At 36.3% G+C, this 24,465-nt stretch overlaps 2 protein-coding genes across 2 annotated transcripts; one reads left to right on the top strand and one right to left on the bottom strand.

Moving 5' to 3' along the window:
- The first annotated feature begins 4,967 nt into the window (after positions 1-4,967).
- Positions 4,968-7,746, top strand: LOC122316468 (receptor-like protein CLAVATA2). Its single transcript, XM_043132999.1, has one exon. The coding sequence runs from the start codon at positions 5,350-5,352 to the stop codon at positions 7,543-7,545; it is 2,196 nt and encodes a 731-aa protein (XP_042988933.1). The 5' UTR covers positions 4,968-5,349; the 3' UTR covers positions 7,546-7,746.
- A 2,126-nt stretch (positions 7,747-9,872) lies between these two features.
- Positions 9,873-18,483, bottom strand: LOC122316923 (protein TRIGALACTOSYLDIACYLGLYCEROL 3, chloroplastic). Its single transcript, XM_043133780.1, has 10 exons — positions 17,847-18,483; positions 16,998-17,126; positions 13,325-13,420; positions 13,108-13,185; positions 12,959-13,020; positions 12,741-12,816; positions 12,035-12,142; positions 10,684-10,859; positions 10,515-10,599; positions 9,873-10,244 (listed from the first exon to the last, which is right to left on the bottom strand). The coding sequence occupies exons 1-10, from the start codon at positions 18,051-18,053 to the stop codon at positions 10,206-10,208; spliced, it is 1,056 nt and encodes a 351-aa protein (XP_042989714.1). The 5' UTR covers positions 18,054-18,483; the 3' UTR covers positions 9,873-10,205.
- Between the last annotated feature and the right edge of the window lie 5,982 nt (positions 18,484-24,465).

The raw sequence follows: 24,465 nt of genomic DNA, 5'->3' as shown, positions 1-24,465 counted from the left end.
CTGTTGCACCACTACACATGCACATGCATGGGTTCTCCACCATGCACTGCCGTACACGGCAACCCACACCACCATACCACCACCACCATGATCTCCTAACCACCATGACCTCCCCTAGCCAATTTCATGCCCAACGAAAGTCCCTACTTCTCTCACTCTCCCACACTCTCTCATGGCCTATCCTCCACCTCGCAGCTAGAGCTCTACCACACCTCCCTGAAACTCCTCCATGCCTGGCCATAACTTCCAACCCCTCCCTTGACTCACACGCACCCTCACTCTCTTAGGTCCATTGTTCATGGCGACATGCCGCCATACTCCACCCTTTACCACCATTTCGAGACCACCATGAACCTCCCAAGACCACCCCTATCCCTTCCCTAAGCTCAATTCACCACTTTATGTGGTGGACAGCCACTGTACGTGGCTAACCGCCACGTACGACTCTTCCGACGCCTTTAATCATGACAGGCAGCAAGCAATGCACAGGTTATCCCATCGATGGTATATTATTTATGATAAATAGTAGTTTATAGGTTGTAGACTGTGCTGTTAGTATTGTGAAGTTCATTGCGTAGTTCTAAAGTGAAGTGTAGCTATATAATGAAGTGTTAGGCATAACTGTGTAGTATTGTGGACTATGCTGTGGAGTATGGGTATGAAACATGTGTTATAGTTATAATGCGGCGTTGTGTTGTGGAAGGAGTACACGTTGAGAGTACTCCATGTGATGGTGTGGTGCACCATATGGCGTATATGATGTAATGGTAATGTGATGTAATGTGAAGGGAGTACACATGGCATGTGCTCCATGTCATGTAGTGGTGCACCGTGTGGTGTGCATCATGATAATACATAATGTAGCGGAGGGAGTACACATGGTGCGTACTCTATGTTGTGCGGCGACGCACCGTGTGACACTCGTCATAGTGATGCGTGGCATAGTTTGGATGAAAGAGAGTTCACGTGAAGTGTACTCTGTGTAATGTCACGATAAACCAGGCGAAGTGTCACGAAGGTTGGGATGGCATAGTTGAGGAGCGTAGAATGTGTTGTGTGGTGTCGAGAACTGTGTAACAATGTTCCAAAATAGCTGTGATGTGGCCTATAGTCCGAGGTGATGGGTGTCACCTTGTGGTTAACTTATGGCTGAGAGTAAGTGTGAAGTGATGAAAAAAGTGTAAGAATAGTGCAGCAGAAGTATGACGGGCGTTGTGATGTAACTCGAGATTAGTCTCGAGCTACGTAACGTGACAAATGTGTAATTGTGGATGCAGTCTTGTCTTGTTAAGTGTAAGGATGAACTTGTATAGAGCCAGAAAGTAGGAAGAGTCCTACTGACCGGGTCTGAGCAAGTTGGTATCGGAGTATGGTACTTGTTCATATAAGCAAGCTACCAATGGACAGTGTGTTAATCTTAAGTGATAAAGGGATAAGATACATGTGCATCTAGTGAGACACGTGTACGGGATGAATTTACCATACATAATGGATAATCTATCCTCAGCATGGTTACGTAGTGTTTTAGCCCCAGAGCTAGCTTTAAACTGTGTGATGTGTATGGATGGAAATGAGGGTTTAGTGTGAGCTAAGATGCATAAAGATAGTAACGGGTATGTCATCTAGGATTGGGATGTATGACTTAGTCAGTCTGAGTCATGCATCGACATGTGGTTGATAGAAGAATAATACGAAAGTTTTAGTGTCTTAACCCTAAGATGAATCACAGAGGTTCACTTTAAGGGATAAGACTTTAAAGATTTTAGCATAGTAAATGGCATGTAAAAACCCAGAGATGGAGATAGAGTGTTCCAAGTGAAGCGTAGTTATATTTCTAGTATAGTTACTTATGCATTAGATAGAGAATGACATGAGGTTATGTGTATGCATATAGGTTGCCATCTGACACGCACACGAATGGACTACATGGAATGAGTATGGCATGAAGTCCAGGTAAATATTGCATTCATATTCTTCTAGAGTTTTCTAAATAAATGAAAATGAAATGCTTTTCTTGTACAATGCTTTACAAAACTACACAAAAGATGCTTTAAGAAAGAAGGCTAAATATAAGTTTTCAAGTGTAAGTACATAACAGCCCTCCTTAGCAGCCCTTTTTTACGCACTCAAAGTATGTAAGTGTCTGCATGTGAATGGATGGTATACAAAGTATGTATTGTATGTATTTTCATGAAATGAAATGCAAGGCTCAGGCCTCATGCTTTAAGCAATGCTTTAAATGACGCGAAGAAAGTGTTTTAAAATGTCCATATGAAAGATGATACTTTAAATGATGCATGAACTGATGTTTTAAATGATACCATGAAAGATGATGTTTAAGCCAATACTTTTTAAATGATTTTTATGAATGAACTGAAAGAAAGGACTGAAAGAACTGTAAAGGACTGAAATGAATGAAAATGACTAAATGTTTAATATATGAAAATACGTAACGGCCATATGAACGGAAAAGGGTACCGAAGGACTGGACTAGACAGATTGCAATGTCAAGTAAGTAGTACTAGTAGTACACCTAGTATTGCACCCTAATGGAAATGGATTCCCAACCCGTGGCCACGTGCGGAATTAGGTCCAAAAGACCACTAACCCCAGCACACGGGGCGTAACAGTGTGCTACAGTCAATAAAAGCGATAAAAAAGAATATATGTATATAATAAAAGATGTATGCATGAACCGACCCTTTAAGAAATGAAGGCAACGAAGCGTGGGGAACTGTTTTACGAAAGAAAACCCTTTTTAAAGAAAAACCCCACCTCGCAACATTTTAAAACGAATTGAATATCTATGGATGATATATATGGAGTGATGAATGCATGACTGAAAACCTATGTTATTATATTTTAACTGTATGAAGTAATGCTTACGAGTTATCGACTCATTTTAATTTTTATGTGGTCCATTACAAGGATAAGATGAGCATGACACATCAAGACAAGCACAGCCCAAGGGGAAGAGCACGAAAATCTAGACATGTTATTTAATTATAAAAATTTAATATTTTCCGCTATAACCTTTTAAATTAAAAAATAAGTTTTATTTATAAACAAAAAGTCTTTTATATCCTATTATGAAAGGAAAAAAAATTTCAAAAGGAATCGTAACTCCCGTCTATTTTCTTAAAATCATTTTCTAAAGGACCCACCACAAAGACCGGCGTTATACCTTCGGTGGGAAAAGGTTAAGAACCATGGTATCGGGAATGCAATACAAAGTCCTTAGCCTCGTCAAATCTTGAGCAATGAGTGTGGATCACCATGTGAATCACTCAAAGAAATGTAGGGTTTGATCATCAGAGGATTCGAGCATAGAAATGGAGGAAACCCTTGGCAGGATGTGGGTAGAAGCACAGCTGGGTGTACAAGAAGAACCACATTGAGAAGAAATATGATCAAAAATGGAGAAGGATTGTGGGAGAGAAACTCGAGAAGAAGAAAGGTTAAGAAGAAATTAAGCAAATGATGAGATAGGGAAAAATAAGTCATGATGAGGGAATTCTTAGGAAGATGAAAATGTGACAGCGCCATCAGCAATCGTTTTTTAATAAAAGAATAGAAAATGTGGGAACAATTACAAATGATGTGGACCACATAATTGGAGATTAAATTTTTCAAAATCTGCACCTCAATTAGCATAAATATCCAGCGGGATAAAGGGAGTAATGATCCCAAGGATTGTCCACCTTTTCCAAAGTAGCAGGGTAGAGAGAACACGAATTAATAAATTCCTTACATGCAGGCACAAAGGAAATTAGCGGAATAATTGTAAAGGATATTCAAGGCCCCGAAGGGATTAGCCCATATGTTGGAAGGCCCAAGCATAAGGCCTCAAGAGTCGAGCTTAGTTCTTTGAAACAAAGCCTGCAAGCCTAGGGATCCAGTCAACAAACGCGTGAAGGATAATATGGTGAATAATAGATAACAACTCCATCTTATTAGGAAGGTTATTCTATTAGTTTATTCAAAATAATCAAAGATAGACTCGGAGGGCAATACTTATCATCACCTTCATGATCATATAAATAACACTCAAAAGGTCAATCCATTGACATACGCATATTGAGGCCACTTATTTCTAACTTAGACATCAGAGTTTTAGTGAGCACCCCGTGCAACCGTCTTATCTATTGTAGGTAATCTGTGAAGTTGGTGGTATGATATATATCCTAAGTCTTTGGATGTACCCATTCAACATATTTATTGAGAAGTGTAATTTAGATAATTAATATAATATTTTTATTTTCTTTATCTGGTTGTAAACATTGCTTCCATTTTTCTTGAGGCTTTGGGTCGTTTTGTAGTCAATTGACTCTCTAGCTCTCCATTGCAGCTGCTCTCCCGTTCTATCTTTCTCAATTTTTATCTCTAATGGTTTGGTTTTCTACTCCTTTGAGGATGAATCCCAAGAACTCAACTAGCTACTAGATGAAGAAAAAGTACGATCTATATTTCACTTTTCTTCGTCATCTCAATTTTATACTTTGTATATTATAATTACAAAAAAAAAAAAAAAACTGTGAGTAGTTTATTATTGAAAAATATGAACATTGAAAATTGAATATAAAAATAGTGAAAAATAATACTATTATAAAGAAGATGATGTCTAAAACAGATTTTGAATAGGCAATCAAAATGCTAGTATTAAATGAAAATAATTATACAAGTATAATTATTTTCATAAATTTTTACTTTATTTTATTTTAAATATGTGTCATTTTTATAATATAACTTATAAAAATAATATATTTTATAGAAATTTCCTGGTCAAGATTATGAAAGGAATTATTGGTGAAATTATTGTAGCTAAAATGTGACTAAAAGATGATCTAGTCCAATCACTTCGGCACGACTTACGAGACCCGAAGCAGAAGGAAAAAAAAATCTCAGATAGTGTGTGAGACACGCGCCTCGTGGGAAGTAATTTTGATAGCTGGGCAAAGGAGACGTTTGCTAACAGTGGCAAAAGGTAAAGGAATAAACGAAGCAAAGTGCGTTTGAGCTTTTCCTTTTCCTGACTTTTATTAACTCAAAGGGCTCGGGAAAGTAGGAACTAAGGCCAAAGGCTCACTTCTAATGGCTACACAGGAATGAGAATGTCTCTTCCTCAGTATCGTGTACGTATAGTGACCCACATAGGTCGCATTCTTGCTCCATTATTCTAGCTGTAAGTACCTCCCTCTCTCTCTCTCTGTGTTTACTCAGCTTTGTTGCAGTATTCAGTTTCGTTGATAATGATTTATGGTTCTCCTCCTTCTTTTGCACCCAACCCATTCTTTTTCCTGAATCACGCATTCTGTCACTGAACTCTCTCCTTCTACCACTTTTTTAGTCATGGATATGAAATGGGTTTCGGTTGTTTGCCCCTGGAAAACCCTTAAATTACTACATGCACTGCTCCTCTTCTTGTTGATACTGTTGCGTTCCGACTGTTGTCTGTGTGTTGATGTTGACCCAGAAGACAAAGCCTCCCTTCTGCTGTTCAAATCGTTGGTCCAAGACCCAGACCAGAGCTTGTCAAGCTGGGTAGGGTCTAACTGCACTACCTGGACCGGTCTGTCCTGTGATAATCGGACCGGTCGGGTGGTTTCAATCAGCCTGACCAACGTGAACTTGTCAGGCCGAATTCACCCCAACTTGTGCACACTTTCGTTTCTTGAATACCTGAATCTGTCCCATAACTTCTTTAAATGCCCAATCCCATTATGTTTTGGTAATTTGACCAGCCTTAAAGCTATCGATCTTAGCCAAAATAGGTTTTATGGCGTTGTGCCTGACACACTCATGGGGCTTACGAATTTGAAAGAACTTGTTTTGACTGGTAACCAAGATTTGGGAGGTCCTATTCCTTGGTGGCTTGGTAATTTCTCAACAAATTTGGAAAAACTTCATCTGAGTCTCAATTCGTTCAGGGGGGAAATTCCTGAAAGCTTGTTGTCTCTCAGGTCTTTGAAGTATTTGGATCTTGGTAACAATTATTTATCGGGTAATCTTCACGATTTTCACCAATCTTTGGTGGTTCTTAATCTTGGGTCTAATCGGTTTTCGGGAACTTTGCCCTGTCTTTCTGCTTCTACTCAGTCTATCAACATTTTGAACATAGCTAACAATGGTATTCAGGGAGGAATACCTACTTGTATTGCTTCACTTCAAGCTTTGACACATCTAAACCTGTCATTCAATCACTTAAGTTATGGGATATCTCCTAGACTTGTGTTTTCAGAGAAGCTTCTTGTGTTGGATTTGAGTAACAATGATTTGTCTGGTCCTCTACCACGCAAGATTGCAGAGACAACTGAGAAATCGGGACTTGTCCTTCTTGACTTATCTCACAATCACTTCTTTGGGGAAATTCCCTTGAGGATAATGGAACTGAAAAGCTTGCAGGCCCTGTTTCTTTCACACAATCTTCTTACAGGGGAAATTCCTGCAAGGATTGGAAACTTGACATATCTCCAAGTGATTGATCTCTCGCACAACTTGTTATCGGGTTCCATTCCTTTGAACATTGTTGGGTGCTTTCAGCTACTTGCATTGATACTTGATAACAACAATCTTTCTGGTGAAATTCATCCAGAGCTTGATGCATTGGATAGCTTGAAGATACTAGATATTAGCAATAACAAGATTTCTGGTGAGATCCCACTAACTTTGGCTGGCTGTAAATCCTTGGAGTTTGTAGATTTTAGCTCCAACAATCTCTCTGGAATGTTAAATGATGCAATAACCAAATGGTCCAACCTAAGGTTTCTCAACCTGTCTCAGAACAGATTCAATGGAAATCTACCCAACTGGCTCTTCACATTTGAAGCTATCCAAATGGTGGATTTCTCAGGCAACAAGTTCTCTGGCTTCATAGCGGACGGTAATTTCAACATTAGCTTAACCTTCAACCAGGGAGATATTGGCAGAATGGCTAGAAAGCCATTTGTTGCAACACCGAATGTGAATATCAAAGTGTCAATGGTCATCTCGGATAGCAATGAATCAAGCTTCAATTACTATCTATCTTCAACAGTTGGAATTGATCTATCGAATAATTTGCTACATGGAGAGATTCCAGATGGTCTATTTGGATTAGAGGGCTTGGAATACCTGAATCTGTCACACAATTTTCTTGATGGCCAGGTTCCTGGTTTAGAGAAGATGCGCAGTTTAGAGGCCTTGGATTTGTCACATAATTCTTTATCGGGTCAGCTCCCAGGAAACATTTCCAGTCTTCAAGATCTGACATTCTTGAACCTTTCTTATAATTGTTTCTCTGGATTTGTTCCTAGGAAACAAGGGTATTGGAGGTTTCAAGGTGCATTTGCTGGAAATCCAGACTTGTGCGTGGAGAACGCCAGTGGAAGTTGTGACACAGCAAGCCTTCCGGCAGTGCCTGGTAAGACCTTTCAGGACGGAATGGTGGAAGGGCCAATTTCTATATGGGTGTTCTGTTTAAGCTTTTTTGTTAGCTTCTACTTTGGAGTTGTTGTGATCTTTTGTTCAGCTCGAACAAGAAACTACATTCTCCAGACTAAAGTTTAAGGCAATGTTTGTGCTGGTGAGAACTCTTATCTTGTACATTCTTATTGCTCTATTTTAGTTGCGAGGTTTACTTTTTGTGATTAATTTGATACCAAATAGCTCAAAAAACAAAAAAAAGGGGATGTCAGACAATTCTCCTGTTGACTGATTTAGATCCAAGAATTTCAATATGTGAAGTGAAGGTTTATGTGGCTTTTGCAATGCATCTTTTCCACGTTTCTTTTATATATAGTTGTGCACCCTCTGAATGAACAATGCTTAGATTATATAGAACTTAGCCTATTTATATTTTCTACTTATTTTTTGAATAAAACTGTTACATATTTTCCCCTGTCAAAAAACTGTTGCTTACAGATAGGCTGAAATCTGTAATTGGCTTTCTGGGAACGAGAGTGGTAGGCTTTGGCAGCAATAAGATCCAAAGAGGGGCATTATTAATGTATTTTTTAAAAAATGGAAGTTAGCTCAGGGAGAGTTTGACTTGAGGAATTTCCAATCCAATTCTCGTAGTTTTTTTTTTTTTCCCCCCTTTTTTTTCTTTTTTTTAAGTAATTTCCAAGCCAATTTTCAACAAAGAGTATCAACAACATCACGTAAATTTTTTATAATTAGACCACATTAAACAGGAAGGAGTGCATATATGGTTCCAAGAAATTCTATGCCTTCGTTAATGCCCTAGAAAAAATTAGTGTGACTTTCATTACCCTAGATATGAATGAGAATGGAGGAGGGCATAGATTTGACTAAGGTAAGCTTGCCACCGGTAGAGAGGAGACAACCATTACACTAGCAATCTATTTTCTAATCTTGATATAATCATGGGTAGAGGTAGAAACTTTCTCATAGAAAGGGGGAGCCCTAAGATAAGTGGTAGGGAACTTGCCCTTTGCCCTCACTGAAAACCGTGGTAGAAGCAATAATGTGTCTTCGAGTCATGTTGAGAAGTCACATTTGGAATGATTGATCTTTTGCCCTGAGGTGTTCTCATAATTCGAGATGTATTTCATGAGAGCGGAGGGTCATTTCTTAGAACAAGATCAAAAGATGATCCACAAAAGCGGCATGAGAAACTGGAAGATAACTATGAGGGACAACATAACAAGTAACGTGACCATCAATCATAAGCTGATGAAGGCCTCTACTTAAGGGTTCTTCATTGAGAATAAAAAGCAGAGGCGAAAAAAGATCCCCTTGTCTCAGACTTCTACTAGAAGTCAAGCAACCGAAATAAGTACCATTCAAACAAACAAAGAAAGTGGGGTTAGAAAAACATTTCTGAAATAAATACAGTATTTTCATTGAATCCAATGGAAAGAAAACAAGAGAGGGATAATGCCAATTGACTCTGTATAAAACTTTGGCCGCACGACGTTATGTCCTCTGATATTTCTAGTAAGGCTGTGGGTTAATTTCGGAGCCAAGGCAATACCATCAATAGTGATCATTCCTTCAACAAAGCGCCTTGGTGGGCTAATATAAGCTTAGTGGTGGCAAGACGAGGAAGCTAGGAGTTTAGAAAAAAAATATTGTTAGAAACTTGACAAAGGCTAATGTATCCCTTGATATAAATGTTGACGCGAGTACCCCCCGAAAAAAGAATTCACCCCAAAAAAAAAAAAAAACAAAACAAAACAAAAGAAAAAAGAAGAATGAAAACTTAAAAAGAGAAAGAAAATACATATGTATAACAAATTAAAAATATATAAATTTTTTTTGCTTTTCTTAATTTTTTCTAGTTTTTAATTTTTATTTTGATTTTTCGGCTTTTTAAAAATCTTCTCAAAACAAAAAGATCTAACGTGTGGTTTAATGCTTTTCTTTTGTTCTTTACTTTTTATAAATTTGTAATTGTTAGCCTTTTTCTTAATTAAATATAGGGAATTGGTATGTTTTGAGTTATATACTTTTATATATATAAGAAATAATAAAACAAAGAAATTAAGAAGGGACAGTTCTATACTTTTTAAAGGGACACGGATACGTTGTTATCGCTTTTAGGGATGCATTGTCTAAATTGAAACTGCGGAGTAAACATTACAAATTGCATTATAGTTTGGGTGGACTTTGTGTATTGTTCCCAAAAGTTTTTTAATGCGGTACCAATCACAAATACATCTCGAAGATTCAGAGGCAAATGGCCATGACGCCAGGTCTGAAAGTGGGATCCCGGGCAGGACCCCTTTGAGCACATAATTGGTTCCAAACGAGCTAAAAAATTCTTATAATGCCTGTGTGTGGGTGTGTGCGTTTTGTAACTTTTGTGGGTGTGTTTCGCTGAGAATACCGACTATGTAGTGCCTGCAGTTGGTGACCAACAACAACTGAGGTAAGCGAGAATTAAACCTTTACTTTAGAACACAAATCACTTTATGAATTCAGTTTTATGCTTTAGCTATCTTTATCTTTTCTATGAATCTCTCCTTTCTAAAAACAGGCAGTGCTAACATCAGATTGTTGCTAAATATGCAAAGGCCACGAATTATCTTAGAAGCCAAAAGTCCCATTGGGGAACAACTCAAATATGAGAGAGAGTCTGCCGAGAAGGTAGGCAGAGGCTAAATATGCGTGCTCCGTCTGAACTGCTAATGCCTGGAAATTCTGCAGCCTCCTAAGAATCAATGATCACGTGTCGTTCAATGTATACTGCCATAGGACTAGTTCTAATATCTTATTGGTCCATCCAAGCTTCCAGAGGCAAACTGTAAACACAATTAAAGATAAAGATGTAAACCTGCTCAGAATCATCACCAAGTTCAAGAACTTTCCAAATCAATAAAAACTTAAAATTCAGATTGTTTTTGTTTGGCACCGGGTGTCCAAGAACGTCTTCTCGACTAATCTCGGGGATGCACAGGCCCTCGGCAAGGAGTTTCTCGCAAGTGCACATCGGGTAATTCAAGTAGAAAATCTTAAAATTTATAATTTAAAAATACACTGATTGATTATTTTGATTAAAAAGTTGTCATTACCTGTTTAACAATTGGATTTGTTGAAGTTGTAAACTCATGAGTCATTCCTTGCCAGACAACCTTCCCCTCATGGAGAAACAGTAACCTATAGAACAAACTCTTGATTAGTACTGCCAAATCACTCTGCAACAAACATAACAAAAAGAGATTTTGGACCAAACATAACAACCTGTCAACTGCTCTTCTAATCGTACTGTGTTGGTGAGTAACAACAACATAGGAAGCTATCTTGCCAGGCATTCCCAGTGCATCCTCACCTTTCATGTGGACAGAGCGGATGAGATCTTCAACAACAGTGGATGCAATTGGATCAAGTCCAGCAGTTGGTTCATCGTACAAGAGCACCTGTCCATGGGTGCAAATGAGATACATCAAACTCACCATTTAGGATGCCCATTCTACAAGGTGTTCATTTGTGGAGTTGTATGAAACTGACATAGTTTTGGGATATTTGCCAGTTTTTCTTTTCAAAGTTAGCCCCAAAAATCGTAAAAAGTACTGAATCCCAGTAGCTAAACTGCGCAAATGGAAACAAAAACCATAATTCTCTACCTGATTGGAAAATTAATTTTAAGAGGGTAGGGCATTATTGTTGAACTACTCATCATTTTCCCTCTATCCATTTCTTTCTGTCTATCCCCAAAGCCTAACATTTACTTGGTAACAGAGACCCATTGATAGGCATTTGATAATCCCTTTTTTGTTTTTTACTACTGTAGAAGAGTTTGGGAAATTTTTCTTTTTACTGCAGAGATTAGGGGTCTTAACAATATTGTTCAAGTCTCTAAAGTAATTCTGCACCATGGGTCCAGAATTTGCAAGATAGGGTTCCACAACAAACAATAGGATCTTAACTACTTATTCCTGTGAATGTAATGGCAGGAACACATGCACATATGCAGAGAGATAAAAATTAAAAATAAAAGCTTTAACGAACCCGGTTAATTCAGCAGCAACCAGTTGCATTTATGCCATACAAATTAATAAATCATGAATTGAGTTGTATAGTGGATGATTCGATGAATCGTCATATGGCCTCATCCCTTGCTGTTAGAACTGTGATCTTCCAACTTTTAAGAAAAGTAGGATTGTGTAATTTAGTTCTCTTTATAGGAAAACAGAAGTTTCAACTTTTTGAGACATAGCTCAACTTCTGGCTTAAAAACCCAGATGTGTACCAAACCTTGTGAGCAGCCTATTGTAAACACGGGTCTTGATAATCAAGATCCAAAAGTAACATTATGTTCCTTTTTTAATATAAGTGTCAAGGAATGTTCCAGTTTCATATCCACAATCTGAATTTGTAGACCATGTCAAGAAAAAACAGCTAGATATATCCTATGAGAAAGCCTCCAAATAGAGATATACTTTCACCTATAACTTTCAGCAACAAAAAATAAAGCAAAATAAAGTACACCATCAGAAAATACAGTATCATCAATTAAGTAGAAATGCAGAAAGACCCAGAAACATAAAGTCAGGCGGAAACTACAACAGATCTATTCATTTCTTCGACATACCTCAGGATCTATTGCTTCCTTTGTCGTATCAAAGATTAAAGATCGAGCTAGAGCAACTCGTTTCTTCATTCCACCAGACAACTCGGATGGCAACCGATCTTCAACTTGCTAAACAGCACTCAGTGAGATTTTGAATACATTTAAATCTGAAGTTAAGAAAACCTCAAAGCTGAAGGGAAGGGGAGTGAAGACGGATTGGAGTGAGCAAGCATTGCTAGTTGTTGGTGTAATTAAGCATTCGCAGGAATTTGAAACAATTCAATCAATACAAGTTTCCACCAACTTGACAAGAAGGGATTCTTTAAGGTACATCAAGATAGCCATTCTACAGAAACGTAGATACAAAACTAGCACAAAATGACAAGTAGATTTCTCAGTTTAGTACATGAAGTAAATTGACTATCTGATGGCCCTAATTCATTAAGCCTCAAGTTCTTCCCAACTCTACATGACTATTTGACTGATGTGAAAAATATAGATATGGGAAAAGAAAAGGTGAAACAAAACTTGAGTGAAAATCATATGTGAAAAACTGCAAATATCATTAACAACAGTCCAGTTCCCTCCCCCCCCCCCAAAAAAAAGTGCCATGGGAATAATGTCAAAAGCTATAATTTGCGTACCTAGTAATGCTCAATTAAGCCAAATATTTGAATATTGAAAGATAACCATGATCCAGTAAACAGAAATTGACACATAAACATACCTTTAAGCCAACAGCAGCCAAGGTTTCTGTCACAAGCTCTGCAATTTTATCCTCAGCCATGGTTGAGTTTTCATACCTAAGCAATTAACAGAAATTAATCATTTCTGGAATTTTCAAATTATTAATAAATTAAACTCAGTATCATCTGCACAAAGTCCCAACGAGAAAAGTATATAATAGGATATTATATTTCTGAAGATAGCTTGATTGTTTCTTACAAAAGGAAACCAACATTTTCACGGACAGTCATAGAATCAAAAAGTGCTGCACTCTGAAACACCTGTATGGGGTATAATATAATTAAAATGGTCATCACATTAGAAATCCAAAATAAGTAAGTTATATTTAACTTAAATGCAAACTTTACCAATCCAATTCGAAGGCCAGATATCTCCTCATCACTGATCAAACCAGCTCTCTTTCTACCTCGTATGTAAACCTCTCCCTGCTCATTAAACAACGGAGAGATGCAGTGTGACAGCACTCAAGGAGAAACAGATTCATATAATATCAAGCTTATCGAAGGTGTCAATCACACGGCAGTTAAGCAAGGTTAGGAGCACATGAAAGATCTAATTATCTACCTTGTCCGGAGCAAGAAGTCCTGCAATAATTTTTAGAACAGTAGATTTCCCAGTGCCAGAAGGGCCAATTATTCCAACAGCTTCCCCATGTCTAATCTATATGAGGGAGGAGGGAGGAAGGAAACAAAGAAACAGAAATTAATGCAACATAAAACAAGAACTTAAAATATATATATATATATAAAATAAAAATAAATAAATAAATAAAAGAAGAAGAAGAAGAAAGAGAAAAAGAAAATACAAGACCCTCAGACCAGAACGAATTGACCAAAGAATCCTTCACTAGTTAGGAGGCTTGGATACTCATATTCAAAATATCTGTTGTATCATACTTGATAGTATGATACATATCGATATGCTCAAATATGAGAGGATATCCATTAGATACATCATACACGTCTATAAGGAAGCAATTTAATTTTTATCATAAAAACGAGATTAAAAGGGAAGATATTTTCAAATTTCCATGGATGTAAAACATGAATCATGGTTATTATTTTTGCATATTTTGTGACCTGTTGTTTCTCCAACTCTTTCCAATAAATAGTTAGCAGAATATATATATATATATATATATGTGCGTGTGTGTGTGTGTGTGATAATATTTTCCTGGGCACATATTTAAATTACTCACTTAAAATAATTAGCCAACAAATCCTGCCAATTATCTCCTTAGATTTTTGGAGGTATGTGGAAGAAACGGAAACTTTATGGAAGTCGGTGATCGACTGTAAGTATGGAGGTATGTGGGGGAGGTGGAGCACTAAATAGGTACAAGGGGCATATGGAGTGGAGTTTGGAGGCATATTAGACGAGGAGGATGGGGAGTTTTTGCCTATCATATGGTGTGGTGATAATGCCCTCAAGGTCTCGTTTCCTTCAGTCTTCAGGCTTGCAAGGGAGAAAGAAGCTTCAGTGGTAGAACTCATGGAGATGTCTGGGGACCTAGTCCAATGGAATGTTAGCTTTACTAGGGCAGCCCAAGATTGGGAAGTTGACAGCTTTGAGGACTTCTTTAGACTCTTGTCCTTCATAAAACCAAGCCCTCAAAGATCAGACACGTTGTGGTGGGTACCTGCAGGTAAATGTATATTCTCGATTCACTCTTTCTATAAGTCTCTTACACAATTGCTGAACAATCACTTTCCATGGAAAACGATTCGGAGAAATAAAGCGCCTCCCAAAGCAGCGTTTTTTGCTTAGACAGCTTCTCTAAGCAAGATTTAACGATGGACAACTTATGGAAATGCAAGGTGATTATAGTGGACTGGTGCTGTATGTGCAAAAACAGCGGTGAGACTGTGGATCATCTTCTATTGCATTGTTAGGTTTCCAGAGCATTATGGGACAATATATTCAAACAGTTAGAGCTAGCCCGGGTTATGCTTGCTATAGTGGTTCAGTTTTTGGCCAGTTGGACAAATCTAGGCGGTATTCCACAAATTACAACTATATGGAAGATGGTGCCTATTTGTATTCTATGGTGTATATGGCAGGAGTGTAATGACTAGACGTTTGAGAACAGAGCGCACATTAGAGTAGCTTAGATTATTTTTTGTCAAAAATTTGTTTTTATGGGCCAAAGCTGTTGATTTTAATGGTCTTGATCTTCATATTTTCTTGTTTCCATTTCCTCCCAAATAGGTGTTACCTCTTGTATACCACCTTGTGTACTTGGGCTATGCCTATTCTTATTAATACAATCGTTTAATTATCAATAAAAACAAATATATATTTTTAGGATTTGATATGATAGGGTATCTGATTCAAATCATATCCCTAACAATAGCAACAAGAAGTAAAATTTAACTTATTTGTACCATAAACTCAAACCCCCTCAACTTTGAAACCTTTAATGATCAACTTAAAAAAATACAGGTGTAGAACTGAATAAAGCAATTAAACTAATCAACATGATTGTAATGAATGGACTAACCAATCATTGCGATGACAACAACATATCCACTTGCAAGTACACAAGATCTTGCCCCAACAAAATTCTCAATATTGATCCCCTAAAATGTTAAGACTATAAGATCCCAACATTTATAAAAAGCACCAGCAAATATTCAGAACCCCTTTAGTCAATCGAATGAGAATAAGGGTATTTTATCACAATATAGGTCGATCTCCTAACTTGTATTCCAAACAAAAAATGAACCAAGGTTTCAAATACATTTATATAACCAAGGTAAAGTAGATGATCCCAGACCACCACAACCAACCACCACCTTCTCACCCAATTTTGGGTTCTGTAACCACCAAAAACCATTGGAAACTGCTGCCATGAAGTCTTAAACCTCCACAATGAGTCAGGTTCCATGAAGTCTCGAGAATAGTTTATTATGCCCGAATACACTGCATATTTTCTATTCTTGAACCTCCACCTAGCCCATTCGAAAACAGTTTATTTTCTGAGCACTTATCTTTATGTTTTAATTGCTCAAATGCTATCGAGAATAGTTTAATTGGCCCAGGAATCTAGAGTTGGAGTCTACATTGAGAGGATGCTATTCAATAAGTGCTTGTAGTACAATAACAAATCTATGTTTAGCATGCTATTTTTGTGATTGAAGACTAAGTTTAATATTGAGGTTATGGTTTGTAACCATTGATTCATTTATCCAAAAATTTACTGTATGATGCATCTCCTCACTTGAGTATTTGAATCACTTTTTTTCTTTAGGTTTTTTTTATATGAGTACTTTTTGTCTTTATGTTTTAATTTTTCAAATGCTATCGAGGATATTTTCATAGGCCCAAGAATCTAGATTCTTCATTGAGAGGACTCTATTAAATAAATGTTTGTGGCACAATAAACAATCTATCTCTAGCATGCTATTTTTGGGATTGAAGACTAAGTCTAATATTGAAGTTCTCTTTATAGGTTGTGACAACATAATACGTTTGCATAAATTCATAATGCAGTAATAAAGGCTGTTTAGGTGTTTAATTAATATACAAACCAATTATTTTCCCCCTCCACATCAACTTAGTGGCAATCCATTATCCTTCCATTAACTGAAAAGAAAGTTGCTGCTACTCAGTTGATGCGTTCTCTCCCACTGCTTCTGTACCAAACTTTTAGATGTTATTCCTCATTCTTCCACAAGTTGTCCCAAATTTCTAATTTGCACAAAGATATTGTTATTACCTTTTTGTCTTGATTACTGAGATCTTATGGTGGGAACTTAAAAGGTATAGTGGAAATAGTTCCAAGAATTAAAACTTGAAGTATACATACTGGAATAGGAAGGATTGCGTCTAAGAATTCAGCAGCCTAATTACCAATGCATTAAGGTGTGGCTCAAAAAGACACAGACAGACACCTTCATATGGTGAATCACTAGGAAATTCAAACTACTAATTATAAAAAATTAGGTCTAGCAAACACATTTAGATGTCATCTTCAGGGTCAAAAAAAAAAACATTTTAAAGAATAAGAAACAGAGACAACAATGGTTATCACATGATGCATACATCCAAAAATCCATGAGCTATCTAAAGATGTTCCACATAGAAAGAGCTATATATGTTTAGACCTCTTAATTCATATAATAAGTATCCAGGCCCCAACACCACCTTCTTGCAGTTTGTTGAATAATTTTGGAAATGTGCACAAGAGATGCACGCTTACGATAGATAACAAGTAATAAAATAAATTAAAAATCACCTTGAAGCTCACACCTCTCAATATTTGCTTCTCGCCAAATGACTTATAGACATCTTTGCACTCAACGAGAACCTCAGAATCATCCTCAGGCTCCCGAACTGTGCTTAAACTCTCTGACTTAAACGAATCCTAGTAAGATAATTCATGTCAGGAAACGGTAAAGGGACAAAAGAATAATCCAACAAGTTTTATGAAGAGAAAAATGGATCAGTGTGCAGTGAATTTGAGCATTTGAATCATAATATCGTTCCAAGTCATCAGTCTAACGAAGAACACTTTTTTATAAGTAAAGTCCAACTAAAAACATAGGAAGCAAAATAATATAAGCAAAATAAAATTAAAGTTAAAATTCATTTGAATGCTAGATAGAGGAAGCAAAGTGAAGAACACTTTTTTTTTTTTTTTAAATAAGTAGCAAAGTGAAGAAAACTGAATTTGAGTCAATACAAACTAATAAGAAACAATGCAACTAAATTTGACTGCAGCAGAAGTCAATAAATCGCAATTTGGATGATATCAGTTAAAATTAATATCCAATCCAATAACTGTTCGTGGATTCTGCCATAACTGAATGAACTGGTTATAGATAGAGAATTACTAATGCGTGAAACAAGCAATAGATATCAGTATAAGCTACAAGAAAGATGCAAACTCCCTGAAAATTTTAGTACACTGTCACATTTCCAAAGAAGAATATAGTTTTGTGAATGAAACCGCACGCGATTTTTCGCGATCGGAATTAACAAAACAGAGCAAATTTCTTTTGAATATGAACCTATTTTAAGAGAATACCAAAAAACAATAAAATGCTACGCTTGCTACTAAATTGGGTATGTCAAATGAACATACATTGAATTTGGTGGCGGAGGATTCATCGCTTCCCAAGTTTCGAGGAGGCGCCACGCAAGCACAAACAACCTTTCTCTGCTCCTTCATTCGCATAAAACAACACGAACTGATCCTCCCCGCACTCGAAACGGCAACACTAGCCGACCGAGAAAAGCCACTTGTTGCTGTCAGAGCAAACGACGCGGAACCCGACTGCAAAACCATCATTTTCCCCCCGAAAAGACTGGGTTATAAATACTGAATCTTTGCAGATTTTTAAGCAGAGCCAGATTGAAAATCCAGCCAAAAAAAAGACACCTCAGGAAGAAGATTTAGGTTCTGCGGGGCAACAATTTAGAGTTCGAAGCAAAAACCCTTTCGACGAAACCTCAGGAACTGGGTAATGGAACCATGTGATTTTGAAGCAGACCCCAATATTTTATTGCCTGAAAACCCCTATAGGGTGAACTCGACACGGATTTTCGAAGAATATGGTCACCGAGAGGCCGGTTGGTGAAGTCCCGAGATTTTTGTCAAAGAAAGGAATTCGGCTTCTTTTTTCATCTGTACATTTCGTGCCTTTTGAGTTTTGAGAAGAAAGTATTCGGAAATCAAAAGATTCTTGATTCAATGATTTTAGATATGAAATTGATAAATTGAATACATAATGATAAGCACGTGAGATGCCTTTCATTATAAAAAATGTGGCATATGAAAAAAACATTTCACACGGCACACCGAACTTGTCTACGCGGTGCGGAGCGTCAGCAAAACAATGGCAATATTGTCAAAAGCAAAATCCAGTTATAATTACAATTACCGATTGCATATTCATATTTATATTAATCTAATGTAATTTATTAAAAAATAAATTTTATTAAAAATAATATTAATTTAAATTTTAAATATAAAAAAATTAATTTTAATATGTGACTTCAGTTATATGTAGCAAAATTCTTACTTAAAAACCAACCTTGACGACCAAAGACGTGCAGCCAGTCAAAACATCCCCAGCTGAAAGTACTCATCCATTTTGCCCACCTTCGGATTTGTCAATATTAGGTCACTCAACAACTTTTTCCATTGTATTTATCTTTTTTAAAACATTATATATATTCATAACTCATCCTTAGGATAATTTAGATGTTAAGAATAATTCAGATCATCTATGAATATTAATAAAATAGTTTATAAATAGTAGTTAATTATTTGTTAATAATAGTGATTGTTTGTGAATAAGAATAAAGTAGTTCGAGATGGTCAAAGCTCCCAAGTCGCCTTCACAATCAACCACACACCACTCTATAATCACTCTCTCATCTCCACCATTCTCCGGACTCCAATCTTGTCTCTCTTCAATGTGCATGTGGTTCTCATGTGCCACCCGTGTCTCCACCTTACCCTTCTGAAAATTTCAAACTCTCCTTGACCTCATTCCACTCCATGCACCAGTGGCTACACTTAATCATGCCAATTTCACATCCCTAATATACCCTATATGAGTAATAGCACGGACGTACTTTTTGTTTCTTAATTCTTTTTTTGAATTTATGCATACGTGTTTAGAAGTTCGGTCTATGGATGCTTTAGAGATGTTCAACTCTTATAGCTCTTTTTGAAAACTTGGATTTTTGACTTCCATTTCGAGATATGCAAGCTCAGTGCATTCTTCCCTTTCGTGTGATTTTTTTTTGTAGTAAATGTCTCAAACAATTCAGTAAGTGGAGTGATGAAACAATTTTCTTTGCGGCAGCCAACCATGGGACCATCCTTGTCTATTTCTTTGCAGAAAAATTCTAGGTGCAATCCCTTGTCAGGGAGGCCCTAAGCACTACCTAACATGGAGGAGGCTAGATTTTGCTATGAAACGAATTGCTTGCTTAAAAGGAAAGGACGGAGCTTGCTTGGAATCATTTGGCTGATAAAACGAAGTGTTTCATTAGAAGAAGCAAACAAAACTTCCTTAGGATTACTTGGGTGATGAAACGAAGTGTTTTATTAAAAGGAAATGGCTTTTTTGTTTGCTTGGAGTGAAACAGTTGAGAAAGAAACCCTAACTTGAGTGATGCGAGTTAGGGCTCCTCAAATATCCCATGTTCAAGTGATCACGCTAGCAGTAGCTGCATAAACATAACATTGTTGTCCTCTTCATAGCCAATTGAAGAATAGGAAGTCATTCATGCAGTTTAAAGCAGAAATTAAGAAAAGGTTTGTGGTCTCCTAAAGAAGATGAGAAACTTTTCAATCACATAACAAGGTTTGGTGTTGGCTATGGAGTTAAGTTCTTGTACTAGCTGGTATATATCTTTATATATATATAATTCTCTATCACCATATGTGTTTTTTCTTGTTCAATGGTGCCTGACAATCAGGCTTTTTTGTATTTTCATAAAATCTAAATAATTTGGTTCTTGAAGGATTGTAGAGGTGTAAATAGATGGACAAACTACTTGAAACTTGATTTAAAGAGAGTAATGTTCTCAAACCAGGAAGAGGATCTTATTATCAATATGATCGACAGTGGTGGAGGAGCTGCATGGGTCGATGGTGGTGTAGGAGCAAAGTGTTGACTTTTGTGCCTTTGTTTAGTCCCACACCGGTGGGAAATAATAAAGGAGCAAAATTCTTAAATTATAAATAAAAAGTTTAGTCTCTTAGTTTAAGTGCACCAGTTAAAAGCTTATTTAATAACTTTTGATTTTAGTTAAATTCCTCTATTAGCCTTTTGTAAAAGGAAAAGAGGTGTAAAATTAAAGTTTTGCTAGTGAGAAAGCTTTGTGGGTGTGGTGAGGAGAAAAATTGTGCGATTGTAACAATTTTTTACATAGTAAATTTTCTTCTCTGAGTCTAGTGATTTTTTCTCCTGTTTTGGAGTTTTTACGTAATTTTCTTATGTTGTTATTATTTCTCTATTTTTCTTATTATTACTGCAAATGGTAGATCTTAAGGGGGTGAATTTGGGAGGTCCAAATTTCCAACAATTGGTATCAAAGTCACTAGATTCTTTTTGTAGGGTGAAGTTTTGGTATGATAGTGTGAATACATACAGTCTAAAGAGGTTCTGTCTAGGAGATTGGAAATTTTAAGTGTGTCCATTGTGATCCTCCAATCTTTCCTATGAACTAATTTAGTGAGGTACTATTCATTTCTACAGTAAATTTATCAAAGCAGTGTCAGAAAGTAGGATTTCAAATCTTGTCAAATTTGAGGTGGAGAAATTTGATGGAAAAATCAATTTTGGCTTGTGGTAAGTATAAGTTAATGATGTCTTGATTCAATCAGAATTATACAAGGCATTGAAGGGCAGACCAACACTTAAAATCAGCACTGGTACTAGTGTGAATGATGAAATGAACATATTTAAAATAAGCGATGAAAATTGGGAGGATCTGGATTTGAGAACAGCAAATGTGATACGTCTGTGCCTGGCAAAAAATGTTCTTACAAATATTCATGGAATATCTACGGCAAATGAATTCTGGGAAAAACTTGAAGAGTTGTATCAGACGAAAGGTGTCTCAAATCGTGTGTACCTAAAGGAGCAGTTTCATATATTGTGGATGAGTGAATGTACAACTATTTCAGATCATTTAAGCGTTCTCAATGGCATTATCGCTGAGCTAGAAGCTATTAGAGTTAAAATTGATGATGAGAATCAAGCCTTGAGACTCATCTAGTCTCTTCCACCTTCCTATGAGTACATGAAACCTATTTTGATACATGGGAAAGAGAAAATATTTTTTTTAGAGGTTACCAGTAAAATCTTTTCTGAAGAAAGAATACTAAGTAGTGGAAGTAATATTCCACTTGAGAATTTAGTAATGGTAGCAGCTGGAAATGGGAAGATGAAGAACTCCATAAAGAAGAAAGTAGTCTGCTGGGAGTGTGGACAATCTGGACACGTCAAGAAAAATTATCCAAGAGCTGGAGCAGGTTTGGCAAGTAGCTCCAAGTCAGTAAATGGAGATACTGGAAATGATGCTAATGTTGTGTCTCTCTCCATAAAAGATTTTGCTCTTTAATAAGAGACTTGTACATCCTCATGGTATGCCGCTAATTCACAAAGTTACCATGATAGAGGATGTGTTAATGTTAGTAGGTCCACAAGTTTGCACACAAGTATTGGTTTGGCATTGATGCAGGGTGTGAGGTGGAAATTCATGTCGATGGCTGATGAACTTCCAGGAGAGCCAAACGTGGAAGTTACACCATAATTTTCAGCAGCGTTGTTTTCGACATGGGCAGAAGTGAAATGCTTGAAATTGGTTTATTTTTAGTGTGTATGCTTTTGTGGTGAAGCATGATAGCGGAAGTTATGAAAATCTTCATTGAGGTGGAGTTTCGCTGTGGGACTAGTCAAAATCGCAAGATGGAGATTGTTGACTTTTGTGTCTTTGTTTAGTCCCACACCAGTGGGAAATAATAAAGGAGCAAAATTCTTAAGTTATAAATAAGAGACTTTAGCCTCTTAGTTTAAGTGCACCAATTGAAAGCTTATCTAGTAACTTTTGACTTTAGTTAAATTCCTCTATTAGCCTTTTGTAAAAGGAAAAGAGGTGTAAAGTTAAAATTTTGCTAGTGGGAAAGTTTTGTGGGTGTGGTGAAGAGAAAAAATGTGTGATTGTAACAATTTTTCACATAGTAAATTTTCTTTTTTGGGTCTGGTGGTTTTTTCTCCTGTTTTGTAGTTTCCACGTAAATTTCTTATGTTGTTATTATTTTTCTATTTTTCTTATTATTACTGCAAATGGTAGATTCTAGGGGTAAATTTGGGAGGTCTAAATTTTCAACACAAAGCAGGTCGACGCCGGTGGATGGAAATGCAAAGAAAACTCAAATTGCCGAGAGGAGCACAGGCTGGCTGGGCAGAAATCAGATTTGGTGGCAACGAGGGTTTTTGGTAAATTGTGAGCAGGGGCTTTTTGGCCATTGACTAGAGCTGAGATAAACTATCCGTATAGGAATACACAAGGACTATGTTTAGAGGATTGTATGTAGCAAAACTTATAATTACAATTGCGAAAAAGAGGGAATAATTATCGAGTAAATGCACCATATCATGCTAATGCCTTTGTAAGCATATTATCTTGTAGGCATTTTTCCTTTACCCATATCGATATATTTAACCCTCGGAACTAATAGGGTTGACGAGACACGTAGATTGTCAATAGTCTATCCTACATAGGGGTGCAAGCAAGAGTTTGAGTGAGTAACGAGTGATCAAGTCTCATTTGTTTAATTTTTATTAAAAAACAAGTTGAGAATGAACTTTTCAGCAAATTGATTTTATTTCGTGAATATCTCATTTAATATTTGAGTGAGTTCAAGATTGTTTAAGAGCAATTTTATTTAGATAAAAATAAATTATTTATATTGTATTTTATAACTTTATCTAAAAACTCTGACAAACAAATTTTGATATTTTGCTAATAGAAATAGTACTGTAAAAACCAATAAATATGACATTATTTGAGTTTACATGAAGTTATATGAATCGAGATGATTTTTATATAAATTATTTAATAATTAAGAAGTATTACAAACATAAAGAGATTTCACAAAAATAAACTCATAAACTGATATGTCTTCATGTGATATATTAGATCTATTTTATAATTAAAAAAATAATTTTATAATTTGACATACCATCTCAAATCACATCAATTTATAAATTTATTTTTATGAAATTCTTTCGTAATCAAAGCATTTCTCTTAATAATCAATCATAATCTCTTGTTCAAGTACAACTCATATAAATTTATAATGAACGAATTGAGCTGTACTCAAGTTTGATCAAGTTGATTTTAAACATCTTATCAAATAGTATTGTATATTTACAACCCTAATCCTATGGCATGCGGGGTAATAGCCCAACTTGGTTGTCTCTGCTACCTATCACACAATATCATTATCAATATTATATTAATATCGTACAAATTATCCCGTATATACTCTATTCTCACATAAAGGGAGTGTAACCGGTCCGGTCCGATTCAGTTTTGGACAAAATTTAAGACCGAATCGGTATATACCGATTTTGTATTTTTTAAAACCGATTACGCACTAGTTATCCTCCTAAATTGAGAAATGATAATTGCAGTAGTGAGTGTGCAAACGCCGCGCAATTATTTAGAAAAAAAATGAATAAATACGAAACTTATATGAAAAGAAAATAAATTTTTTAATAATGGACTACATAAATACAATAATGATTTGGGCATTGATATGGTGCTCTTTGGATGAAAGTAAATAATAAATAAAGGGGAGGACATATAAATGAGTGAGAGACACGCACATACGTAGTTCAACATAAAAGCATATGTTTACGGAGGGTTTAGGGCCAAATCCAATATGCATTGAGATTTTTACAGTCCATCATGACTCAAGTATATCTCAATATAATGGAGGTTGAAGAAAGCCCTTTTTTCATTTAACCAGAGGATGAAGAAGCAGATGTTGCCTAGAGGATGAAGATGATGTCTATGTGTAGAGAATTCTCATTTTTACTAGACTTCTCGAGAGTGGTTAATCTCTTATTAGCTTTAGGTCACTTGCACCTTTTCCTTTTATGTGTTTGACATAACTTCCTCAGCTTTCACCTCCTTCAACTTTTATCTTTTCTCTTTGCTTCTGGTGATCC

Source organism: Carya illinoinensis, chromosome 7 (assembly GCF_018687715.1).
Source record: "Carya illinoinensis cultivar Pawnee chromosome 7, C.illinoinensisPawnee_v1, whole genome shotgun sequence".
Classification (NCBI taxonomy): Eukaryota; Viridiplantae; Streptophyta; class Magnoliopsida; order Fagales; family Juglandaceae; genus Carya; species Carya illinoinensis.
Note: the sequence above shows the minus strand (reverse complement) of the source record. Positions and strands in the feature narration are given on the sequence as shown.

Coding starts and splice junctions, on each gene's coding strand:
- LOC122316923 (XM_043133780.1), bottom strand. CDS start 18,053: ATGATGGTTTTGCAGTCGGGTTCCGCGTCGTTTGCTCTGACAGCAACA. Junction 13,021..13,107: donor CTGGCCTTCGAATTGGATTG/GTAAAGTTTGCA, acceptor TACCCCATACAG/GTGTTTCAGAGTGCAGCACT. Junction 12,143..12,740: donor TGGCTGCTGTTGGCTTAAAG/GTATGTTTATGT, acceptor AGTGCTGTTTAG/CAAGTTGAAGATCGGTTGCC.
- LOC122316468 (XM_043132999.1), top strand. CDS start 5,350: ATGGATATGAAATGGGTTTCGGTTGTTTGCCCCTGGAAAACCCTTAAA.